Source organism: Meles meles, chromosome 13 (assembly GCF_922984935.1).
Source record: "Meles meles chromosome 13, mMelMel3.1 paternal haplotype, whole genome shotgun sequence".
Taxonomy (NCBI): Eukaryota; Metazoa; Chordata; class Mammalia; order Carnivora; family Mustelidae; genus Meles; species Meles meles.
Window position 1 is genome coordinate 45,023,495 of NC_060078.1, and position 20,396 is coordinate 45,043,890.

General features: G+C 41.3%; 1 protein-coding gene across 1 annotated transcript in view; it reads left to right on the forward strand.

Moving 5' to 3' along the window:
• Positions 1-1,249: 1,249 nt before the first annotated feature.
• Positions 1,250-20,396, forward strand: part of LOC123955043 (translation initiation factor IF-2-like) — a 108,735-nt gene continuing 89,588 nt past the window's right edge. The window contains exons 1-3 of the mRNA XM_046026589.1: positions 1,250-1,263; positions 1,407-1,462; positions 1,678-2,464. Coding sequence (XP_045882545.1) covers positions 1,250-1,263; positions 1,407-1,462; positions 1,678-2,464 — 857 coding nt within the window. The remainder of the gene's footprint in view (positions 1,264-1,406; positions 1,463-1,677; positions 2,465-20,396) is intronic.

The window sequence follows — 20,396 nt, forward strand, 5'->3', positions numbered from 1 at the left end:
CACATTAGAGAATGTTAAAATTGGACCTTGAGGTGTTGCTGGAGTTTGGGGGCCAGGCGATATGTGTCCAGATGTCTTCTTGGGCTTCCTGGCTGCTCTGTTCATTTAGTGGGCAAACTGGAGAAACAGGCTGGCATGCATACACATGCCAGGAACCAGAGAGAACACCATGCCCTACTCAGTGGTAGGTAGGTAGGGCGCTTGCTGTGAAAATGGGAAGATTTTAAGCTTGGTCACCACCTGTGCTTTATCTAAAGAGAACAAAAGGATGTCAAGTAACTCAAAGACTTGAACAGAAGATCCTTCCATAGAGATGCAAAGATATCATGACAGGATGCCTCTATTTTGTTATCATTCTACAGTGGCATATAACAAAACCCAGGCAACACTGATTTGCAAGTTTCAGAAATTTGATGTACTAAATTTTTAAACTGAAATTCTTGTCTATTTCATGGACTGACTCATATGCCTAAAAATCGAAGCAGGCTTCAGAGGGTATTTTAACACACTTGTCATGATTTTATCTGCCATGACACATTGCTCAGCATACATCAGTGAGTTCTTTGGCCAATGAGTCTGAATCTCCTTCAGTAAAAGTTTCACCCTTCCCCCTAAAAATAAAACAGAAATGTAGAAAACTTGAAAAAGTGACAAGTTTTAGTTGATGAAAGGAAATTCATGGTTGATGCAAGAAAACTCGTATTATCACACATTTTCCCTGCACAGCAAGATACTACAACTCTTGACTCTCAAACCTGAGACAGCTCAAGAGTTCATTAAAAAATTAAGAGAATTGCCGGAGTTGGAAAAAACAAACAAACAAACAAAAAACCTTGAAATTACAGAAGGTATCTGAGGCATCAGGGGCAAACGTGCTTTGTAAAAGGAGAAGAGAAAAAAAAATCTTTAAACAAGAATGTAAAAGAATTTAGACATTTAAACAAGATTAAAAGGGAATTCTCTGGAATCTAAACATCTCTTTAGGGAGAATGTGTATAAAAACAAATTCCAGTGCTTGGCACATTCTTTTTCTTCCCTTTTTCTTCTTACCTAGCTGAAGTGATTTTATAAAAGGACTTAAAAAGAGTTATCTTTTGTAGAGACTTAATTTAACACGATACATAACTGTTGCAACACGGAGCAAAGAGATTAAGGTTACATTTAGTTGTTAAAAGGGGGCCTATATTCTTTCTTCGGATACAGGATACTGAATACGTTTCACAGCATTTTCCCCGAAGAATGAGGGGAAATGCTAGAAGAGAAGTAGTGACAATTAATTGCATTTTCCAAAGGGAGGGAATGAGACTCCGGAGGGCACACGAGGTCCTAAGAGTAGAGGCGGGAGCAATATTTATAGTCCGCTGACTTCAGCGGGCCGGGTTAACGCCACCGCTCTTCTGCCTTAGGAGTTCACGGGCTCGCAGGTCACAGGGCCTTGGGCAGCCGGGCCTCCCAGCTGCAGGTGAGGGGGACACGGAGATGCCTTGTCTCCCGGCAGCTGCCTCGGAGCCCGCCCACCTGCGCCGGCCTACCTAGGCTTCGGCACACTGGCAGAGAGCCCAGACCCAGGAGCCGGGGCGCGGTGGCAGGATAATGGATGTAGTGTGGCCACACTCTCCTTTCTTCGTCGCTACGACCACTATCACGACCGGGCAAGTCCTCGCCGTGGTGTGTGAGTGCTGGCGTTCACGTGGAGCATTAGAGTGTGTCAGAGAAGGGGTCCACGCGAAGGAATCCGGGAGGCCGGCCCGTCCCAGAGGTCCCGGCCTGAGCGCCGCCCGCGCCGGGGGTATCCGCGCCCCTCCACGGCGCTCCGTAGTGTGCGTCCCGCGCGCGGCGTCTGTAGGACGCGGCTCCCGGAGACGAGCCGGCCCCGCTGCGGCGGCGGTAGGGCTGTTCGGTGGGGAGGGCCGGTGGGGAAGCGCGGAGGAGAAAGCCCCCCCAACAGCAGCCCGGCGCCCCGCTGCCGGGGACAAGGGCCCGCAGCCGGCAAGGGGGCGCCGGGCCTTGCGGATCCTTCGGGCGCTTCCGCCGCGCGCTCGGCTCCTTTCGCGTCCGGGGCGGGGCGGGTGCCTTCTCAGTGCGCGCGCGCGGCTCCGAGTCCGGCGGAGGCCTGCCCCTCCCCCCCGGCCCCCGCGCCCGCGCTGGCCCCCCACCCTCCACCCCGTGCGAGTGTCGGCGGCGGCGGCGGCGGCGGCGGCGGCTGCTGCCGAGATTGGAATCCGCCTGCTGGCGCTCGACGAAGGAGGAGGGAGGAGGGCGGGGAGAGCGAGCAGGAAGGCTCGGACTTCAGCGCGTCCGTCCGCGCGAGACGAGGATCGCACGGTCGCGCCAGGGGCGACCGGGCCGGGGCCGCTGCACGCCGAGGGCGGAGGCCGAGCCGGGCCCCCGCCGCGCCCCGGCGGCTCGCCGCGCCCACCCCGCTCCGCGCCGAGGGCTGGACGATGAGTTCCCCGGGGGCCGGGTGAGTTGGCTACTCTGTGAGTGCGTGTGCGCGCCGGGAGAGGCCGGCGGCGGCGGCGAAGGCGGGGAGGCCGGCGCGGGCGCGGGGCGAAGTTTCGGGGGCAGCCGGGCGCGCACGGGAGGCCCGAGCGGGGTGCAGCCCGGCCCGTCCGCCTCGCGGGGTCCCCGCCGTCCCGGCTGGGTCAGGCCGCGGCCCGCTGGGCCCTACCGCCCGGCGCCCCCATCCCGGGCCCGGGCCCGGCCCCGCCGGAGACCCCGGCCCCCCGGACGCCCGACGTCGGCTCCTTGCAGCCCCCTGCGGCGGCCCCGCCGCCCGGCCCCTCTTTTGTTCCCCACCTCCGGGTTTCAGGCCGAGTTTGGGGAGGCGGTGGGGCGAAAGCCGCCTCCGAGGACGCTTCTTGAATCCTTAAATGGGAAAGGCGCTCACCTCTCTCGCCCAGGAGCTGCGAGGCTGTTGGTCGCGATTTGTCTCTCTCCGCTGCGGCGAAGGAGAGGGGGAAAAGTGTTCCGTGGGGTGGTAGAGCCAGGGGGAGCTGCGAGCCCCACCTCAAAACTTGCCCGCGGGAAGCTGCCAGGTTTCTCCTAGGTTCACCTGTTGCCTGCGCCGGGCCTCCGCTGCCATGTCTGTTGTGATTCTGCACTTCAGTTTCTGAAAACTTTCTGCCGGATTGAGTGTAACCTACCCCCCCCAAACCGCCCCCTCCCACCCCGCCCCGGTCTTTCCAGACTCCTAGTGGAAAGATTTGGCAGGGAAAAAAAAATAGCTTGCGTCAGGAAAGAAAAATAATGTGCGATGTGTTAAGGGTCTGGCGTTTTGTGACTTGTATACTCTTCCATGTTCTCGGATGTTTTAACTTGGCCAGGGGGCTGCAGTTTCTCTCTTTCAAATAAATGGTTACCAAACTCTTTTGAGTACATAGTGCGAACTTGGCACATTCACCTGTGTGACGTCATTTAATTCTTGTGATAACCCTAGTTATTGTGTTCATTTTTTAGACGAGGAAACCGAGACACAAAGAGGTTCAGTAACTTGTCTGGGTGAGCTGGGATTTGAACCTAGGGTTTTCTCTGCTATTCAGGAACTGTCAGAGCCGAGATTTAGGATGAGTTTGAAAGCAACAACAAACCTCTTTCTGCAAACAGTTTTACTTTTAGTGGCACTTTGCAGTTACTCGTACTTGAAATGATCGCTGTTTTGTTGCTTGAGTTGAAAAGAACTCTTTTATTGTATTTACTTACAAGAGGAGTTCAACTCTGAATTGCAGTAGAAAGTAACAATGCTTATCACTGTTTTCAGTTGAAATAAAAAGTTTGTGAACGAGTATTATTTAAATATTTGAACTTAAAGCAAAAATATGGGCCGTTCTGAGATAGAAGGGGGTTGAGTTTACAAAAGAGTGATGGATATTTAGAATACCCTTTCATAGAACCAGTATTCCACTCGTGTTTTTGGGTGTTCCCCCTCTGCACAGTGTTTGTGGAACTCACTTAAAACTTTTTGTCACTTCTCCACCCCCTTAACTGAAAAGCTTGAGGCATTCAGTGGGAGCTCCTTCCAGAATGTATTGGGTTACTTCTATCATCTGTTTTCTTTCCATCTCCGTGGAATGTTTTTTTGTCCTTCCTCTTAGTTAACACCTTCTTTCATTTTTCTGCTCTCTCCTACTTAATGGAGTAGGAGTTACTTTCTTTTAGGGTTCTTGAAAGTAAAATGTGCTTAAGATTTTTTAAGTTTATAAAAACCTTTCCTTGAGCATGCTACTCCCTCAAACTGTCATGTTGCTGCTCTTCCTTTTAAAATCATATTAACATAAAAAAAGTCTCCGTGTAAATGTAATAGATGTTCATTAAAGAAAAATTGTAAAATATTGCAAAATTGAAGCTAAATTAAAAATCAGTCCTCCATAATCTCATCTCTGAAGATTGCCAAGAGCAGTTTACTTTTTCTGCATTTACTTCCTGGCCATCCATTCACTTCTATTTTAATTTAATTTAATTTAATTTTTCACTTCTTAACCCCTTGTTATCTGCAGTTCACCTTCACAAGGGCTACCTATAACCTAAATAACGCATTTAAGCCCCTTTTCTAAATAATCTCCTTGAGCTTTATGTGATATTTAACATCATCTTCTCATTCTTGAAATGCCTTTCCTTGGCTTTTTTTTTTTTTTCTTATATCCATTTTATTCAGCAGATACTTAGCCATATTCTGACACACCCTGCAAGGCAGTTGGATGCAACAGCAGACATTGTCCTTGCTCTCGTGGAGCTTAAGGTCTGGTGGAGGAGACAGAGAAGAAGGAGTTCTGTAGTTAACTGTAACTGATTATAATTAAAGTGCGCAGTATTAGAAGAGCTTAAAGTGGGGACCCGACCTGGTGCTGGTGGTGCTGGGACAATCCAGGAAGGTCTTAAAACATCACTTTGGAACCATTCTGAAGGATGAATGGGGGGAGTAGGACAAAGGGCTTCTGTAATATGCTGACTTTGTTCCCCTCTTTGCCCCTTTCCATTCTTCCTGCTTAATATGTGTTCTTCAGGTTTCACTTTTCAGATCACTTCTCTATATGCCACTAGTCCCTTGGCATTTTATTGTTCAGGCCATTCTGTTTGAATCATTCTCAGATCTCATTTTCTATTTCTCTGCCCGTGGATCCTTGTTTTTCCCGGTTGCTTTATACATACCTCTACCTGGTTGTTCTGGTTCAGACTGAACTCTTCCTTACCAAACTTGTTTCCCTGGTGTTCCTTATTTCTATTGATGTCATACCAGACCCAGACCTTTCTCCATTCCGTCACATCTTACCTGTAGTCTACATCTATTGCTTCTACTGTCACTGTATTTTTCCACTTTATTCCTGGTGATGTGTACAAGTCTTGATACATGTCGGTATGAAGGTTATAGACTCATAAAATGAATTGGGCAACTGTCCTTTTTCTCATTTCAAGAGCATTTTATGTATTTTTATGTATTTTTTAAAGATACTTATTTCAGAAAGAGAGGAAGGGCACTGAAGTGTGGGGGGAGGGCCAGGGAGAGGGGGATAATCTCAAGCCCACTCCATGCTGAGCAGACATAGGGCTTGATCCCACAACCCGGAGATCATGACCTGAGCTGAAACCAAGAATCAGGTGCTGAACTGACAGGCACCCCTTAGAAGCATTTTATAAAGACTGGAATTACCTTGAGAGTTTGGCAGATCTCAACTATAACACCTTTCAGGCTTTGTTTGTTTGTTTGTTTCTTCTCTGTAGAGGACTTTGAATACCATTTCAGTTTATTTAAGAACTGTTGGTCTGCGTAGGTTTTCTATTTCTTGTGTGAGTTTTAGTGTTTAATATTTTTTCCAGAGATTTATTTATTGAGTTTTCAAATTTGCTGTTACTTTGTTCCCACAGTTCTTTTTCTTTAAATTTCTTTGATTTGATATAAATTTGTATGCAACAGTATATATTGTGTATGTGTTTGTATGTTTGATGATTGATTGATTGATTGATTGATTTCTTTTTTTTTTTTTTTTGCTAACTGAATCAGGTTCTCATTGCACCTGGGCCAGTGTTACAATCTTTTTGCCTTCACTTTCAGGTTTATCTGGGTTATTTTATGCCGTTCTGCTTAAGTTAATCTTGAAGCCCAGTTTGTCACCTCTCTACTTAGAAGTTTCCAGTGTCTTTTATTAAATGAAGTTCTTTCCAGGGAATTTATCTCAGATTTCCTTTATTCTTGTCTCCCACTATTTTTGCTTTCTGCACATGTGCTTTCCCCCCCTTTCTGAAGCCATTCCCATTTTCTGAATGAAATCCCTTTTGAAGGAATTCCTTCTGAAGTAAGGGTTTTTTTTGTTAAGGACAATTTTTATCTAGTATTTTCTTACTGCACTAACTAATGTGTCTTTTGAAAAAAATCAGCTTTTTTGGGGTGCCTGGCTGGCTCAGTTGGTCATGGGACTCTTGATCTCTGGGTGGTGAGTTCGAGCCCATCTTGGTTGTAGTGATTACTTAAAAATAAAATCTTCCAAAAAAATCAACCTTATTGAGGTATCATTTATATATAGTGATATGCGCATGTTGATAATGCAGTTCTGTGAGTTATTTGGACTTTTATAGTGATTAGTATACAAATATTAGTTCTACTGCTAACCTGCCGCCTGGGTCTGTAACTGACTTTGGTGCATTTTAAAATGAATAAATGGAGAAAGGCTCATGTCTAGCCTAGTAGTGGCTGGACATCAGTTATAGTAGTACTGATCCAATTTTCAGATTTGGGGAGCAGAGAGCCATAAAGAGAAAGGAAAATGGGTTTCCCCTAAGCTATATTTTGAACTAGGAAGTCCTTCCCTTTTCCACTTTTTATTAGTGTTTATGTTTTTAGAATGCTTTTAAATATTTCAAGGTCCATACTGACCAGGTCAGTCTAACTTTTTAACACTTACAAGATTAAATGCTGAGTTGTATTGAAGTTACAAGATGCACTGTACTTTTATGGGCCACTCATAAAGAAAATCTGCTTCTAGTTAATTTCAAGAAGGCATCAATTGTAAGAAGGACCCTATTTTCAGAGATGCTAAAATATGAAAAATACGTGTGCCTTAGGACTGACAAAAAGGGTTTTTCTCAGTTAAGCAAAGCTCCCATTCCTTTAGCATAGATGTAGGGAAGAATTTAAACCACACTTATGTGGGAATGACTTGTAGTTCTGTTGTTACTATGAAAAGTTTTTGGTTTTGTTTTTGTTTTTTTAAAGAGGATGCTTGTTAAACTTTTTTTTTTTTTTTAAAGATTTTATTTATTTATTTATTTGACAGAGAGATCGTAAGTAGGCAGAGAGGCAGACAGAGAGAGTGAGAGGGAAGCAGGCTCCCTGCTGAGCAGAGAGCCCGATGCGGGACTCGATCCTAGGACCCTGAGATCATGACCTGAGCCGAAGGCAGCAGCTTAAACCACTGAGCCACCCAGGCGCCCCTTGTTAAACTTTTTTAACAAGTAAAGCATTTTAGGCAGTGTAGAGAAATATTTATTTTTGGATGGGTTCTCCTACAACTAGTTATGCCAGTCTAATTGTGAGGCAGTTGACCGTCAGCTTTCTGAGAGCTTAATTTTCACAAAATCGTGCAGATAACGTAAAGGCGGAATTGTGGGAGAGTTGTGATAGCCAATTTTATGGACTGTTTTAAAGAGAATACCCAGTACTTATGTGTCGTCATTAACAATCATCATATACTTAGTTTTTTAAAAAGTAAATACAAAAATAACTGTAAATGTTTGGATATTTTTCTAAATCATAGTTGCATATCAGTTTTTGTAGCTAATATTTTAAAGGCTATCAGTTCTTTAAAAATAGAAACAAAATGATGTGCCTAGAGATCCCCAGTAGTGATTTCGGAAGACAGCACTTGGTTAGAGCAGGGCTTTATTAGTAGATCAGAGTGTGGATGGCCCAGTGGGTCCACAAACCAAGTTCATATAGACATCAACAAGGTAAGGAAATTATTTTTTAGTATCTTTTATTAAAAACAGGTGAATTTGAGCTACTCTGATGTCATTCCATTTTTTATGGAAATTTTACTTTTATGGTTCTGATTAACTTTTTTTTTTTTTTTTAAAGATTTATTTGAGAGAGCATGAGAGAACACAGTGGAGAAGGGGCATAGAGAGAGAGAAATTCAGACTTTCTGCTGAGCAAAGAGCCTGACACTGGTCATTTGCACAGCCCCGAGACCAGGACCTGAGCCCAAATCAAGAGTTGCTCATGGGTCGCCTAGGTGGCTCAATGGGTTAAGCCTCTGCCTTCTCTCAGTGGGCTCTCTTCTCAGCAGGGAGCCTGTTTCCCTTCCTCTCTCTTTCTGCCTGCCTCTCTGCCTACTTGTGATCTCTGCCTGTCAAATAAATAAATAAAAATCTTAAAAAAAAAAAAAAAAAAGAGTTGCTCAACCGACTGTATCAACCAGGCGCCCGGATGAATTTTGTTTTCTTTAGGGTGTATATTTGTTTGTACTACTAATTAGGTGTGAAACAGTGGAGCTTGGCTATTCCTCTAGTTGTATACAATTGGCTACTGATTTAAGAAAGAGGATGGGGTATATCAAGTGTAGGGATAAAATAATCAGATATGCAGTTTAAGGAGATTAGGTGTATAGTGGAGAATCATTTTGAAGAGAGGAAGACTGAGGACACTGAAACTTGTAGGGACACTGAAACCTGTTCCATCTTGGCCCAGATTAGGAAGGTGGCAGATAATTAGGGTCTAGAATGGACGGAACTTGGTAATTAGCTATGGGTGAGAGAAGGAATGGGATTGGCAAGAATGACTTGCAGATTTCTAGTTTGGAAACCTGATAGGGTAGAGATGAAAAATGAGAGCTGGTTTGTGAAGGAAAATAGTTTAGTTTTGATAATATGGAGTTTTAACAACCAAGTGGAGATTTCCACTTGGCAGTTACATGTATGGGGCTGGAGTTTGAGAGAGGTTCGAACTGCGGGTAGATATTTGGGAGCAATTGCCATGTAGGTTGTATATTAATGAGAATTGGGTGGCTGTCTCAAGTGATTTTTGCTTCCAAATGACAAACTCAACACAAAATTAGCTTAAAGGGGAAAAAGGCTTGTCACCTCCCCCCGCACTTCAAGTTTTTAAAAAGACTAGAAATTCGGATCTCAGTGTTCAGATGATGTAATTAGGGGGTCTGTTTTATCTACTCTCCACTCTCTGGGTTTGATTTTCAGGCAGGACTTTCATCTGGCAGAAGATAGCCACTGGCAACTCTAGGCTTATATGGCTCTTACTGCTGCATAGTCAAGATGTAAAAAGGGCATCTCTTTCCCAGGTGCCTATATTCTGTCTCATGGAGAGATTCTTATTGGGACTATGTGGAGTCTGGGGTGCTATCATTGGCCAGGGCTAGCTTACTCTCCTGGAGCAGTCAGAGAGCCAGTTAAACACCAGCACTGAATGCCTTCCTAGAACCATGAGTGATGGGAAAAGTGGTTGTTTCCCCCAAAGAAAGGATGGCTCTAGGCAGGTGAACAGCGTAAATCCACTATCTTTTGGCTCTTCACCTTTTGTAAATCATTTTTTGAGTATCTGAAGAAAAATACACACATAGTAGCAATTCTGTGTATAATTACATGGTTATATTATCCTGCTGTACACAGCAAAGAACCTAGAACAGCCCTGAGAAATACCAGTGTAAGACCTAGATAGAGAAGATAGATATTAAATAATTTAACAAATAATTGTCTAATTGTAGTTATATTAAGATTCATGGGGCGCCTGGGTGGCTCAGTCAGTTAAGCGGCTGCCTTCGGCTCAGGTCATGATTCCAGGGTCCTGGGATCCAGCCCCGCATCGGGCTCCCTGCTCAGTGGAGAGCCTGCATTCCCCTCTCCCTCTGCTTGCCGCTCTGCCTACTTGTGCTCTCTCTCTGTCAAATAAATAAATAAAATCTTAAAAAAAATATATCCATGCAGGGGAAATACCGGGAGCTTATGAGAGTGTGTAATAAAGAAATTTACCTGTTTAGAGTATAGGTACTTTGGAAGGCTTTCCTGAGAAAGTAGCCTTGAGAGTAAGACTGTAAACCAGGAAGCAGAAGGAGAATGTTTCTGAAAATATTCAGTAGTTTTTAAAGCAAACTTTTTTTGACTTTTAAAAATTATAAAAGACATGCATCAGAGTGCCTAGGGGTGGCTCAGTCGGTTAAGCGGCTCCCTTCTGCTCTTGTCATGATCTCAGGGTCCTGGGGATCAAGCTCTGCATCCAGTTCCCTGCTCAGCAGGGTGTCTTTCTCTCTCTCCCTTTGCTACTCCCCCCTGCTCGGGCTCTCTTTCTCAAATAATGAAATAAAATAAAATAAAATCTTAAAAAAAAAAAAGAAATGCAGCTAATGTGGATAATCTTGGAAATATGAAAAATTATAAAGAAGCAGAACACTTAAGTTTTGGCTTCTGAGTTTTTATAAATTAACATCTAGTACTGGTTCTACCACTAGCACTACCTGTGCAGTCTTGGATACTATGGATACTATGATAAACTTATCTGGAGCTCCTTTTCCTTATCTTAAAATGTGAAGGGTACTTGGTGAACCTTAAGATCATTTTCTACTTAAAAAAAAAAAGGAAAGAAAATTCCCCAGCTTTAATGCAGAGCAGTTTCTTGCTGAAATTGCAGGTCGTGTAATGCTTTTGGTTGTGGTGACATCACTGGGTTTCTGACTCTTGGCTGTAGAGTCCCTCTTCCTGCCTTGGCAGTCATTGTAAGTAACGAAGGGAATGGCTTATGGCCAGTGGTGTTCTTTCATGCCCTGATTTCTTATCTCATTTCTTGAGCATTTTTTTTTTCCCTCTAGGCTTTGGGTGAATTATCCAAAATGTTAGAAGCTCTCAATTTTGCAGTTAAGAAATCTGGAGACTTTCATGGTTGTGATACCATTTTATGTATGTTAAAATTTGTAGGTAGTTTTCCTATTAGCAGTTAATGTTTTTTGTATTGTAGGCCAGTAGTTTAAGATCTTAAATGTCTTAAATTTGCACTTAATTAAGAATGTTTCAGATTTCTGGCTAAAAGAAGCTCTTGATAGGGAGTGTTAAAGGCTGTTAAACTTTGGTAAAGTTCTTAAAAACATTTTTCAAAAAATTGTTTAAAAGTGTCATGAAATGAAAATATTTCAACAGTAAATACTTAGAAGTATCTTAAATCAACAAAATGTAGTTGCTTGATGACAGATAATTCTTTATATTTTTGTTTCAGTAATCTTTCGTGTAATAAAAATGTTGGGAAGAAAATTGCATGTTGAATTTATGCATATACTCTGAGTAGAGAAAAAAGTTAATCTTCCTGAAATGGTGCTTTAGTCATCATTCCTACTTGTTAAATATTTTCCTTTGGTTTCTTATTTGCTTACAATATGAAATTCATATTGTCTCAGACTGGCCTTTTGCTCTGGTGCAGTCTGCCGTCTTGTTCACTTCAAACTACTATTTTATTAGCCTGTATCACCTAAGTATCCAGTTCTGGGTTCCCTTTCAGAATCGTTAGACCTCTACCATACACTATAGTAGGCAACACCGCATGTGGCTGTTAAACATTTGAAATGTGGCTGGTCTGAATTATGCACCACATTTTGAAGATAGTACAAAAAAGGTGTGTAAATATCCCATTATGCTTTTAAAATGGTGATTATTTATTGAGATGATGCTATTTTGAATATGTTGGATTAAGTAGGAGTAAAATTAATTTCACCTGATTCTTTTTGCTTTTTTAGTATGGCTAGTAAAAAAACTTAAAATTATGTATTATAATGGACAGTGCTACCTGGACTCTTCTTCCCCCTCTTCTTTGCTTCAAAATGCTTCAAAATATCTCCGCTGTGAAGCTTTCCTCAGTGGTTCATACCTAAAAGTTAGCTCTTTTGCATCATTATTTAAAGGCAGTCAGTGTTTCTGGTACCATTTATTAATATATCAGATTTCTTTATTACAAGCCTTCTCAGCTTTTAGTCTGGTAACACCCCAATATAGTTTCCCTAACTGTATTATCATAGAGCCTTCTTTAGTTTCTTCTCTTTCTCTCTATTTTAAAGATTTTATTTATTAGAGAGAGAGAGAGCACAAGCAGGGGGAGCGGCGGGAGAGGGGCAAGGAGCCCAATCTGGGGCTTGATCCCAGGACCCCAGGATCATGACCTGAGCCAAAGGTAGACCCTTAACCAACTGAGCCACCCAGGCGCCGCCCCCCTTAGTTTCTTCTCTTTACAGAAGTTACACATATTTGGTTGAAACTTAAGGCATAGACAGTGAAAGTCTTCTGTAATCCTGCCTCCACTACCCCATGGATTACCAGTGTTAAAAGTACAGAGTTAAATGCAGCCCTTCTTTTCCCCCCCCTTAGATTTATTTATTTATTTTAGAGAGAGCGCGCTCCCACACGCGGAAGTGTAGAGGGAGAGAGAGAATCTCCAGCAGGCTTCATGCTGGGCTCGGAGCCCAGTATGGGGCTGGATCTCAGAACCCTGAGATCACAACCTGAGCTGAAACCAAGAGTTGGACACTCAGCCGACTGAGCCACCCAGGCACCCCCTTTTTAAAAAAAAAAAGTTTTATTTGGAGTCAAATGCTCTTTGGACTGAGTCAGCTACGCGCCCGGATAAATGTAATCTTTCTTTTCTGTAATCTTTCTTTTCCTCTCCCCATTTCCAAAAAATGAGGTGATACTATGCACCATTTTTTCTTTAACTTTGTTTTCACTGTATAAATAGGAGGACTCTTTTTGTCATTACATATCAACTTACTCATTCTTTTCAGTAGCCAAGTAATATTCCCTTTTATGAATACACCTTCATTTTATTTACCAATACCCTATTGATGACTATTTAGTCAGTTTGATGTGGGTTTTTTGTTTTGTTTTGTTTTGCATGGTAAACAGTGCTGTGGTGCTTGTACATTTCCTGTGAGGCTATTTTTATTTTATAGGATGCATTCTTAGAAATGTGTTTACTGTAAGAGAAGCCATGCATTTCTGCTATAGTGCCAAACTGCTCTACAAAATCTTTGTAACAATTTACATTCCAACCAACAGTGTTTGAGTGTATTTCCCCCACCCCCTCACCAACACATAATAACATCGGTTTGTTTCAATCTTTGCCAGTCTGCCAGCTGAAAAAAACAGTATTATAATTTTAATTTTGTATTTCTTTGATTGAGTAAGGTTGAGCAGAGTTTTATATGTTTGTTGGCTCTTTGCATTTCTTTCTCATTTGTTTATTTTTCTAATCTTTTTTCTTACTCATGTTGCAGAAATTATTTTTTGGGGTATGAATATTAACTCTTTCCTTGGCATTTTGCATTTTTTTGTTTTGTTTTGTTTTTTGTTTTTTTTTTGGTCATTTGTTTTTCATTTTTGTTCAGGGTATATAAAAATTCCTTTGCTGTTGTAAGAGTGTTTAGAAACAAAAAAAAATAAAAAGTTTAGGTTAACTGATATTCTTCATTTATTTTATAACTCCTTGGTGACTGAATTTTGTCTTAAAATATTTTGTTTTGCCCTTGGTACTAATTCAATGCTATGTATACAGTAAGTGTTCAGATACTTATATGTGTTGATGGTGAAGGGGTCCAGAATACATCACTGTGGCATAAAAAATATTTTCAGCTGAAGGTATTTGAGAATAGGCTTTTTTTCCTGAACTTCCTTATCTGCCTAAAAGCATAGCCTTGCAGAAGAACTTGTCACAGAGCGCTCCTTAAGCCAAAACCAGGGATGATTGATTCTTATCACTAGAGAGGAGAAGAAAGAAAAAGTGGCTCCACACCTGAACTGACATTGCCATATATATCATATCCACTCTCCTAAGGGCCTGTTTATCTTTCCTAAAAGTCATTTGTTTTCCCATAAATATCTTCCTCCCCTCTCTTTTCCCTAATAACACATGAGCCTCAAATTCTAATTGCCTCTTTTAGTCACATCTTTCTGTAAACGCTGTTAAGTGAATGAAAATATGTCTTTTCTCTTCCTTATCTATCTTTTGTCCATTTAATTTGCAGTCCCCCAAATATAGAACTTAAGAGGGTAGAAGAAAATTTTTTCCTTCTTGGCAGTGGCCAGGTTGATTGTTTCTGGCTGCAAGGGCAAGGGATAATAAGCAAATGAAGTTTCTCTGTCTAAAAACAAAGCGAGGGCGCCTGGGTGGCTCAGTGGGTTAAGCCGCTGCCTTCAGCTCAGGTCATGATCTCAGGGTCCTGGGATCGAGTCCCGCATCGGGCTCTCTGCTCAGCAGGGAGCCTGCTTCCCTTCCTCTCTCTCTGCCTGCCTCTCTGCCTACTTGTGATCTCTCTCTGTCAAATAAATAAAATTAAAAAAAAAAAAAAAAAACTAAAGCGAGGTATTTTAAATATAAAGAGCCTAAGTCAAATTTCTTTAAACTACAGTTTTCAAAATGTATTCTTCAAAACTAAAACTTAGTGAAATGAAATGGTTTGTATTATTAAAGAGACATCCCTGTCTTCCTGGATATAGTTCTACAGTAATAATGCTGTCTCTTAATCAAGTGCCATCATTATTCTAATTGTGTTGACTAAGCCTTTGTTCTTTTTTTTTTTTTTAAAGATTTTATTTATTTATTTGACACAGGGAGAGATTACAAGTAGGCAGAGAGGCGGGCAGAGAGAGGGGGAAACAGGCTCCCTGCTGAGCAGAGAGCCTGATGCGGGGCTCGATCGCAGGACCCTGAGACCATGACCTGAGCCGAAGGCAGAGGCTTAACCCACTGAGCCACCCAGGCGCCCCAGCCTTTGTTCTTTTTTAAAGTTATTCACTGTTCCCTAGTCTTTCTTAGCAACTTATCAGTTCGTGTAGAAGATGGTTTGTAACAGGTTCCACTGGTCACATCATTCAGAAAAAACAACAAAAAGTCATATAGTTAAGGTTAAATAGTGAAATTTTTATACAAAGAAGCTGTTAATTGCCTAAGAAGATAAAGGGATCTTGATACGATTACAGTGACTTCTGGATTCCAAATAACTTAAAACGTTCATTAAACCTTGAATTATTTCTATGTTTAGTTGCCTATCTCTGTATTTAGTGTTCCATTCCTTACTACTACTCTCTGTTTACTGGGTTTGTGCCTGTCGCCAAAGTAGTTAATCTCTCTAAGCTTTATTTCCTCCTATGTGAAATGAGGCTAATAATAGTTTTTTCACAGTTTCTGTGAAGACTGAATGAGCACAATTAAGCACTGAACACTATTTTACCACATAGTGATGCTTGATAAATGTTTGTGTGAGAGAGTATTTGTGTGGGAGAAGATGAGGTCAGGTTTATCTTCAAAAGCAGTTTGAATGGCTGCTATATAGGGTCCTTGAAGATTACATCTAATCCTGATACCTTCTGGAAGTGCGTGTTATGTTTATTCACATTATTAATGTTTGAATTTGTACTTTTGTGTACCAGGAGTACTGGCAAATTGATAATGGGAGGTTTTGTTGCTTTTTTGGTTTTACATGTTAAGAATTGGAGGCTAATAATGAAGGTTAATTGTCTCACCAAGGTCAAACAAGTAAGAGTAAGAAGTAGCAGGTGCACCTGGATGGCTCAGTCGGTTGGGTGGCTGGCTCTTGGTTACGGCTCAGGCACTGATCTCAGGGTGGGGAGACTGAGCCTCGCATCCGCATAGGTCAGCGGGCAGTGTGCTGGAGATTCTCTCCCTCTGCCCTTCAGCCTTGTGTTCTCTCTCTCTCTCTCTCTCAAAATAAGTAATTCTTTTAAAAAAATAAATAAATAAAAGAAGTAAATAGCACCAGACTTTCCTAGTTAGCTCAGAATGGGGACTAGGACCTCAGAGTTAAGTGTAAGTCAAGGATTCCACATTCTAAAGAAAGCCCAAGCACTTAGTGGCCTGAATCGTTTCCAGGGCTTATTAGGGTGTGACAGAAAGCTTTCAGAGAATGGAGGAAAGGGGAATTGTCCACGGCTTGTTTGCCTCGGTGAGGATCATTGTACTTTTTGCTCCCTTCTTGTTCCCTTGAGGTGGCCTTTCCTAAGGAGTTTAGTGTTTTAAGGTCTAAGAGAACCAGTCCTGAGGTTAGGAATATGAGGGAAAAGTGGAGCAGAACCAGAATCCTCATTACCGAGACAGTAGTTGTTACACAACTGATTGGTTTATCTGTGCCTACTTGAGTAAGGGATAAAGAAAAGTGGACAGAAACCTCAGTGTGGACAGAGAGGGTAGCCTCGGAACAGCCTGTACTCGTCTTGAATTTCTGTTCAAGTGAGCAGTGTGGAAGGTAGCCAGGCTTTAGCCATCTTGACAGGGTTGGCTCTGTTGGAGAGGGGAGCAAAAGCAGAAGAGGTTGAGCTGAAGCAGATCTCTGGTAGGGAAATGGATAGTTGGATTAGAGCCTCTCACCCCTCAGTCACCAAAGAGCTCCGGCCTGTCCCCAGAAGAAAAACCATCATTTGGCTGCCTGTGTCATAGTCTGTGTTAGCCAGGGCGGTGGTAGCCACCACAGAGGACTGCAGAAGTGGTCACATGTTGAGACAGTTGATTCCCTCATTGTCCTCTCCTCCCCCAAAAGATCAGACTATACCCCTTCCCTGGTTGAACTTTCTTGGACCATGGGCCAAGTCTGAATTTGAAGGGAAAGAGATGACTGTAAGATTGAAGATTAAAGTTTTAAATAGCAATAAACTGGACTGGACTTTTTTTTTTTTTTAAATAACTGAAAACTACTGGGAAAGCTGTAGGAATTGTTCCAGACATCATTAAAGGGTAGGATAGGGAAATTGGACCAACCATAATTGGAGGTAGAAGTTGGAGAAAAAGAAAACCTTTTCTTATGTTTGTGCCAATGTCAGACCCTTACTGAAGTCACGTAAGTATTGGGGCACCTGGGTGGCTCAGTCAGTTAAACATCTGCCTTTGGATTAGGTCATGATCCCAGGACAAGTTCTGCAGGGTTTCTTGCTCATTGGGGAGCCTGCTTCTCCCTCTGCCTCCCCTTTACCCTGCTTGTGTGCACTCTCTCTGTAACAAATAAATGAATCTTTAAACAACAAATAAAATCATATACGTATCAGTTTAAGTTCCCACTAAAGCCCCTCTGACACCAGCCCCCATTCTTTTTTCTGTATAAAGCAATTAGAGTATTATACATGACCCTTTGATCTTCTTAATAGATCTCTTTCCAAGTACATTCCAATTCTGCACAATATAATTTTTTAACATTAAGGATATTTTAATTCTTTTTTTTTTTTTTTTTTTAAAGATTTTATTTATTTATTTGACAGAGAGAGAGATCACAAGTAGGCAGAGACGCAGGCAGAGAGAGAGGCAGAGAGAGAGGAGGAAGCAGGCTCCCTGCGGAGCAGAGAGCCCGATGCGGGGCTCGATCCCAGGACCCTGAGATCATGACCTGAGCCGAAGGCAGTGGCTTAATCCACTGAGCCACCCAGGCGCCCCGGATATTTTAATTCTGACTAGTGCACTTCAAATTATAAACTGTATATCATGACCTTTTTAATTGAAACAGTAAGTAAAATATGTTATTCCTTTCTTTTATGGAGTTGGAGTTTATCAGACCTTGGAAACATTAAATAAAAAGTAGTCAGTAAAAAGTCTTAGTTTACTTAAAAAATTTCTTTAAAATTTTTAAAAATATTTTATTTATTTGAGAGAGAGTGAAAGTGAGAGAGATCACAGAGGGAGAGAGAGAAGCAGACTTGCTGCTGAGCAGAGAGCTGGTCTCAAGACTCGATCCCAGGACCCCGAGATCATGACCTGAGTCCAAGGCAGACACTGAACCAACTGAGCCACCCAGGCACCCCTAAAAAGCCTTAGTTTAGTATCTTTTACTCAGCATAGGAGATTCTGAATTTGTGATATTTTAAATTAACTTTCAGTATTGTCCACATAGAAAAGGTGAGTGAGTTTTAGTTTAAATACTGTAGAGCAATAAAATAAAAGATCTGGAGGTACTAATAATACATAACATATTGTCCTGACTGTTCCACTGGCCCTATTTTAAATGCTTTACACATATTAACTCATTTAACCCTTACAAGTAGTCTATGACGTGATATGGTTGTTAGTTCCCTTTTACACAAGAGGAGAATGAGACCACAGAGGTGACCTAATTTGCCCGGGGTTGTGCACCTGGTCAGTGGCAGAGCTAAGGAATCACATGCAGGTAGTCTGACTTCAGGGACCATGTTCTCAACCACAGAATTATATTTGTTCTCAGAGTAGGATCATTTTAAGATGAGGATGTGTGCTGTACACACACACTCACACACACATTTTACATTTTACTTTATTTTTGCCTGCTACAGTGGCCTGTTAATGTACGGATGGATTTGCCTGTGTTTGTTGGTGTGTTAATGGAGGTACCTGGTAAAACATCCTCTCTCCTCATGGTCTAAATATACGCATTTGGTGGGTTAAATTTGATTGACTTTTGACAGTTGATTCTTAAAATTTGTGGTAATGGTAACTTTTGGTTGGTATTTTTTGACTTCCCTGATGTTTGTTTTGCATCGTAAAGAAAACCGTATTCAAAGGCCACTGGAGAGCAATTGCTTTCTAAGCATCTATCCAGAATACAGCCCATAAGTATTGTTAAAAAATTAGGGTTGTATTATATATCTCATTTTTGAGGTATCCACAAGTTTAATTGTTGGTGATCACACGGACGGGCCTTTTTTCACAGCTTTATCTTGGCTGTTACTGCCAAGTAGCTGAGACTGGGCAGATATTTGCTTACCGTAATTATGTGATTTGTATCACAATTCTTAGAATACATTTAAAATCTACCCTGTGCAAGAACATGAAGAAGAAAAGACATCCTGCCACATCAATTGAAAATGAAAGTGAATAAGCCCATCTATGGGGCAGTTTTGGGAGTCAGGAGGGTTGAGAAATGAAACCTGATTTTTTTACCCTTTAATGATACCAGGACTGTTCCCTGGAATATTATTAAATTGCTTGTGTTGTTTCACAGAAGTTATTTAAACATAATTGATTATGGCATGTAGACATTTAAAAATAACCCCTTTCCTTGCAGATTTTTTTCTTCAAAACAAAAGAAAAGCCTTATTTACCTCTTGATTACAAAAGTAATGCTCACTGAACAAGTATAAAGCATAGAGAAGTTCCGAAAAAAAAAAAAATCCTTCATACTCATATTATGCAAATATAACCCCTGTAAACATTTTGGTATGTGCAGTTTAAGTTAAAAAAAAAAAAAAAAAGCTTAACCTTTCCTTCTCCCCCACCCCCCCCCCCCGCAAATGTTTCTACCATAACTTAAGAGTTTGAGGAAAGGTGAGCAAAACTGGAATTCTCTTCCATTAAGTGTGAATGTCTAAACTGAAATAGAAGAAACTGGAATTAAGGTGGGGCTTAATTCCAGGGCAGGGTGCTATCTAACTGGGAAATTTGGGAAATTTGGCTGTCTTGTTCTACTTACCTGATTATCTTTTTTCTGTATATTCTGCCTTTCTTGTTCAGTTTTTAAGCTCTGAAAAGAAAGTTAAGATGTTTCAAATTTGATGTGTTTTTCTGTAATGACTAAAATAGAATAAGATGTGTGGAGGTAGAACCTAAACTAAGGGAGGTCAAAAACCATATGGAAATAGAAAATCCAAAACCTCTAGCAGAATGAAGCTAGAAAGAATGGAATCTAAACACTGAAATTATACATCTGTGAGGCAGCTGTGCATTCTTTATTCATGGATTCTGTGCAGAAATAGGGAAAGAAACTTTGAAAGGAAAGCATATCCTTAAAAGAATGAGCGTACAGTCTTATCACTAATTATACTAATTATAATGTATACTTTTTTAGTTATATAATGTATATTTAATTCATCTTTAAATGAATTATTCCTCTATTTGGGGGGTTATAAAAATTCTTTTCTGGAAATAACATCACTTTTTTGGGTTAAATGTAGATTTCCTATTTATATCTTCAGCTCTGAATCAGCATTTTATTAAATTACAGATCAGGCTATTTTCAATGATACTGAGAGAGACTGATGCTTTTGTAAAATTTGTCATTGCTTTCCTTTTTGTCAGTACTCAAGGATATGTGGCACTTTAATGTTCTGCCCTTCAAAACCAAGTCTTCTGAATTTGTTTAAACAAAATATGTTTTCAAAAAGTTAGGCACTTTAAAGCAGCTGAAATTTAAAAGGGGAAAGGCATGAAAAAGCTTTTATTTAGTCGTAGGATGCTTTGTAATTATTAACATTTGTATATTTTATAGTTTACAAAGCACTTTTATGTCCATTATCTCCTGTGATTTTCAATGTCTTATTACCATTACTCTTAACTTGAGAGTTAAGACAGGACACCGTCGATTAGGTTAGGGCTTGTAGTAAGCTTTTGTGTTCCTCCCTCTAAAGGTGATGCTTAGTCAGGATTAAGAAATCATGGGAAAGTAGAACAA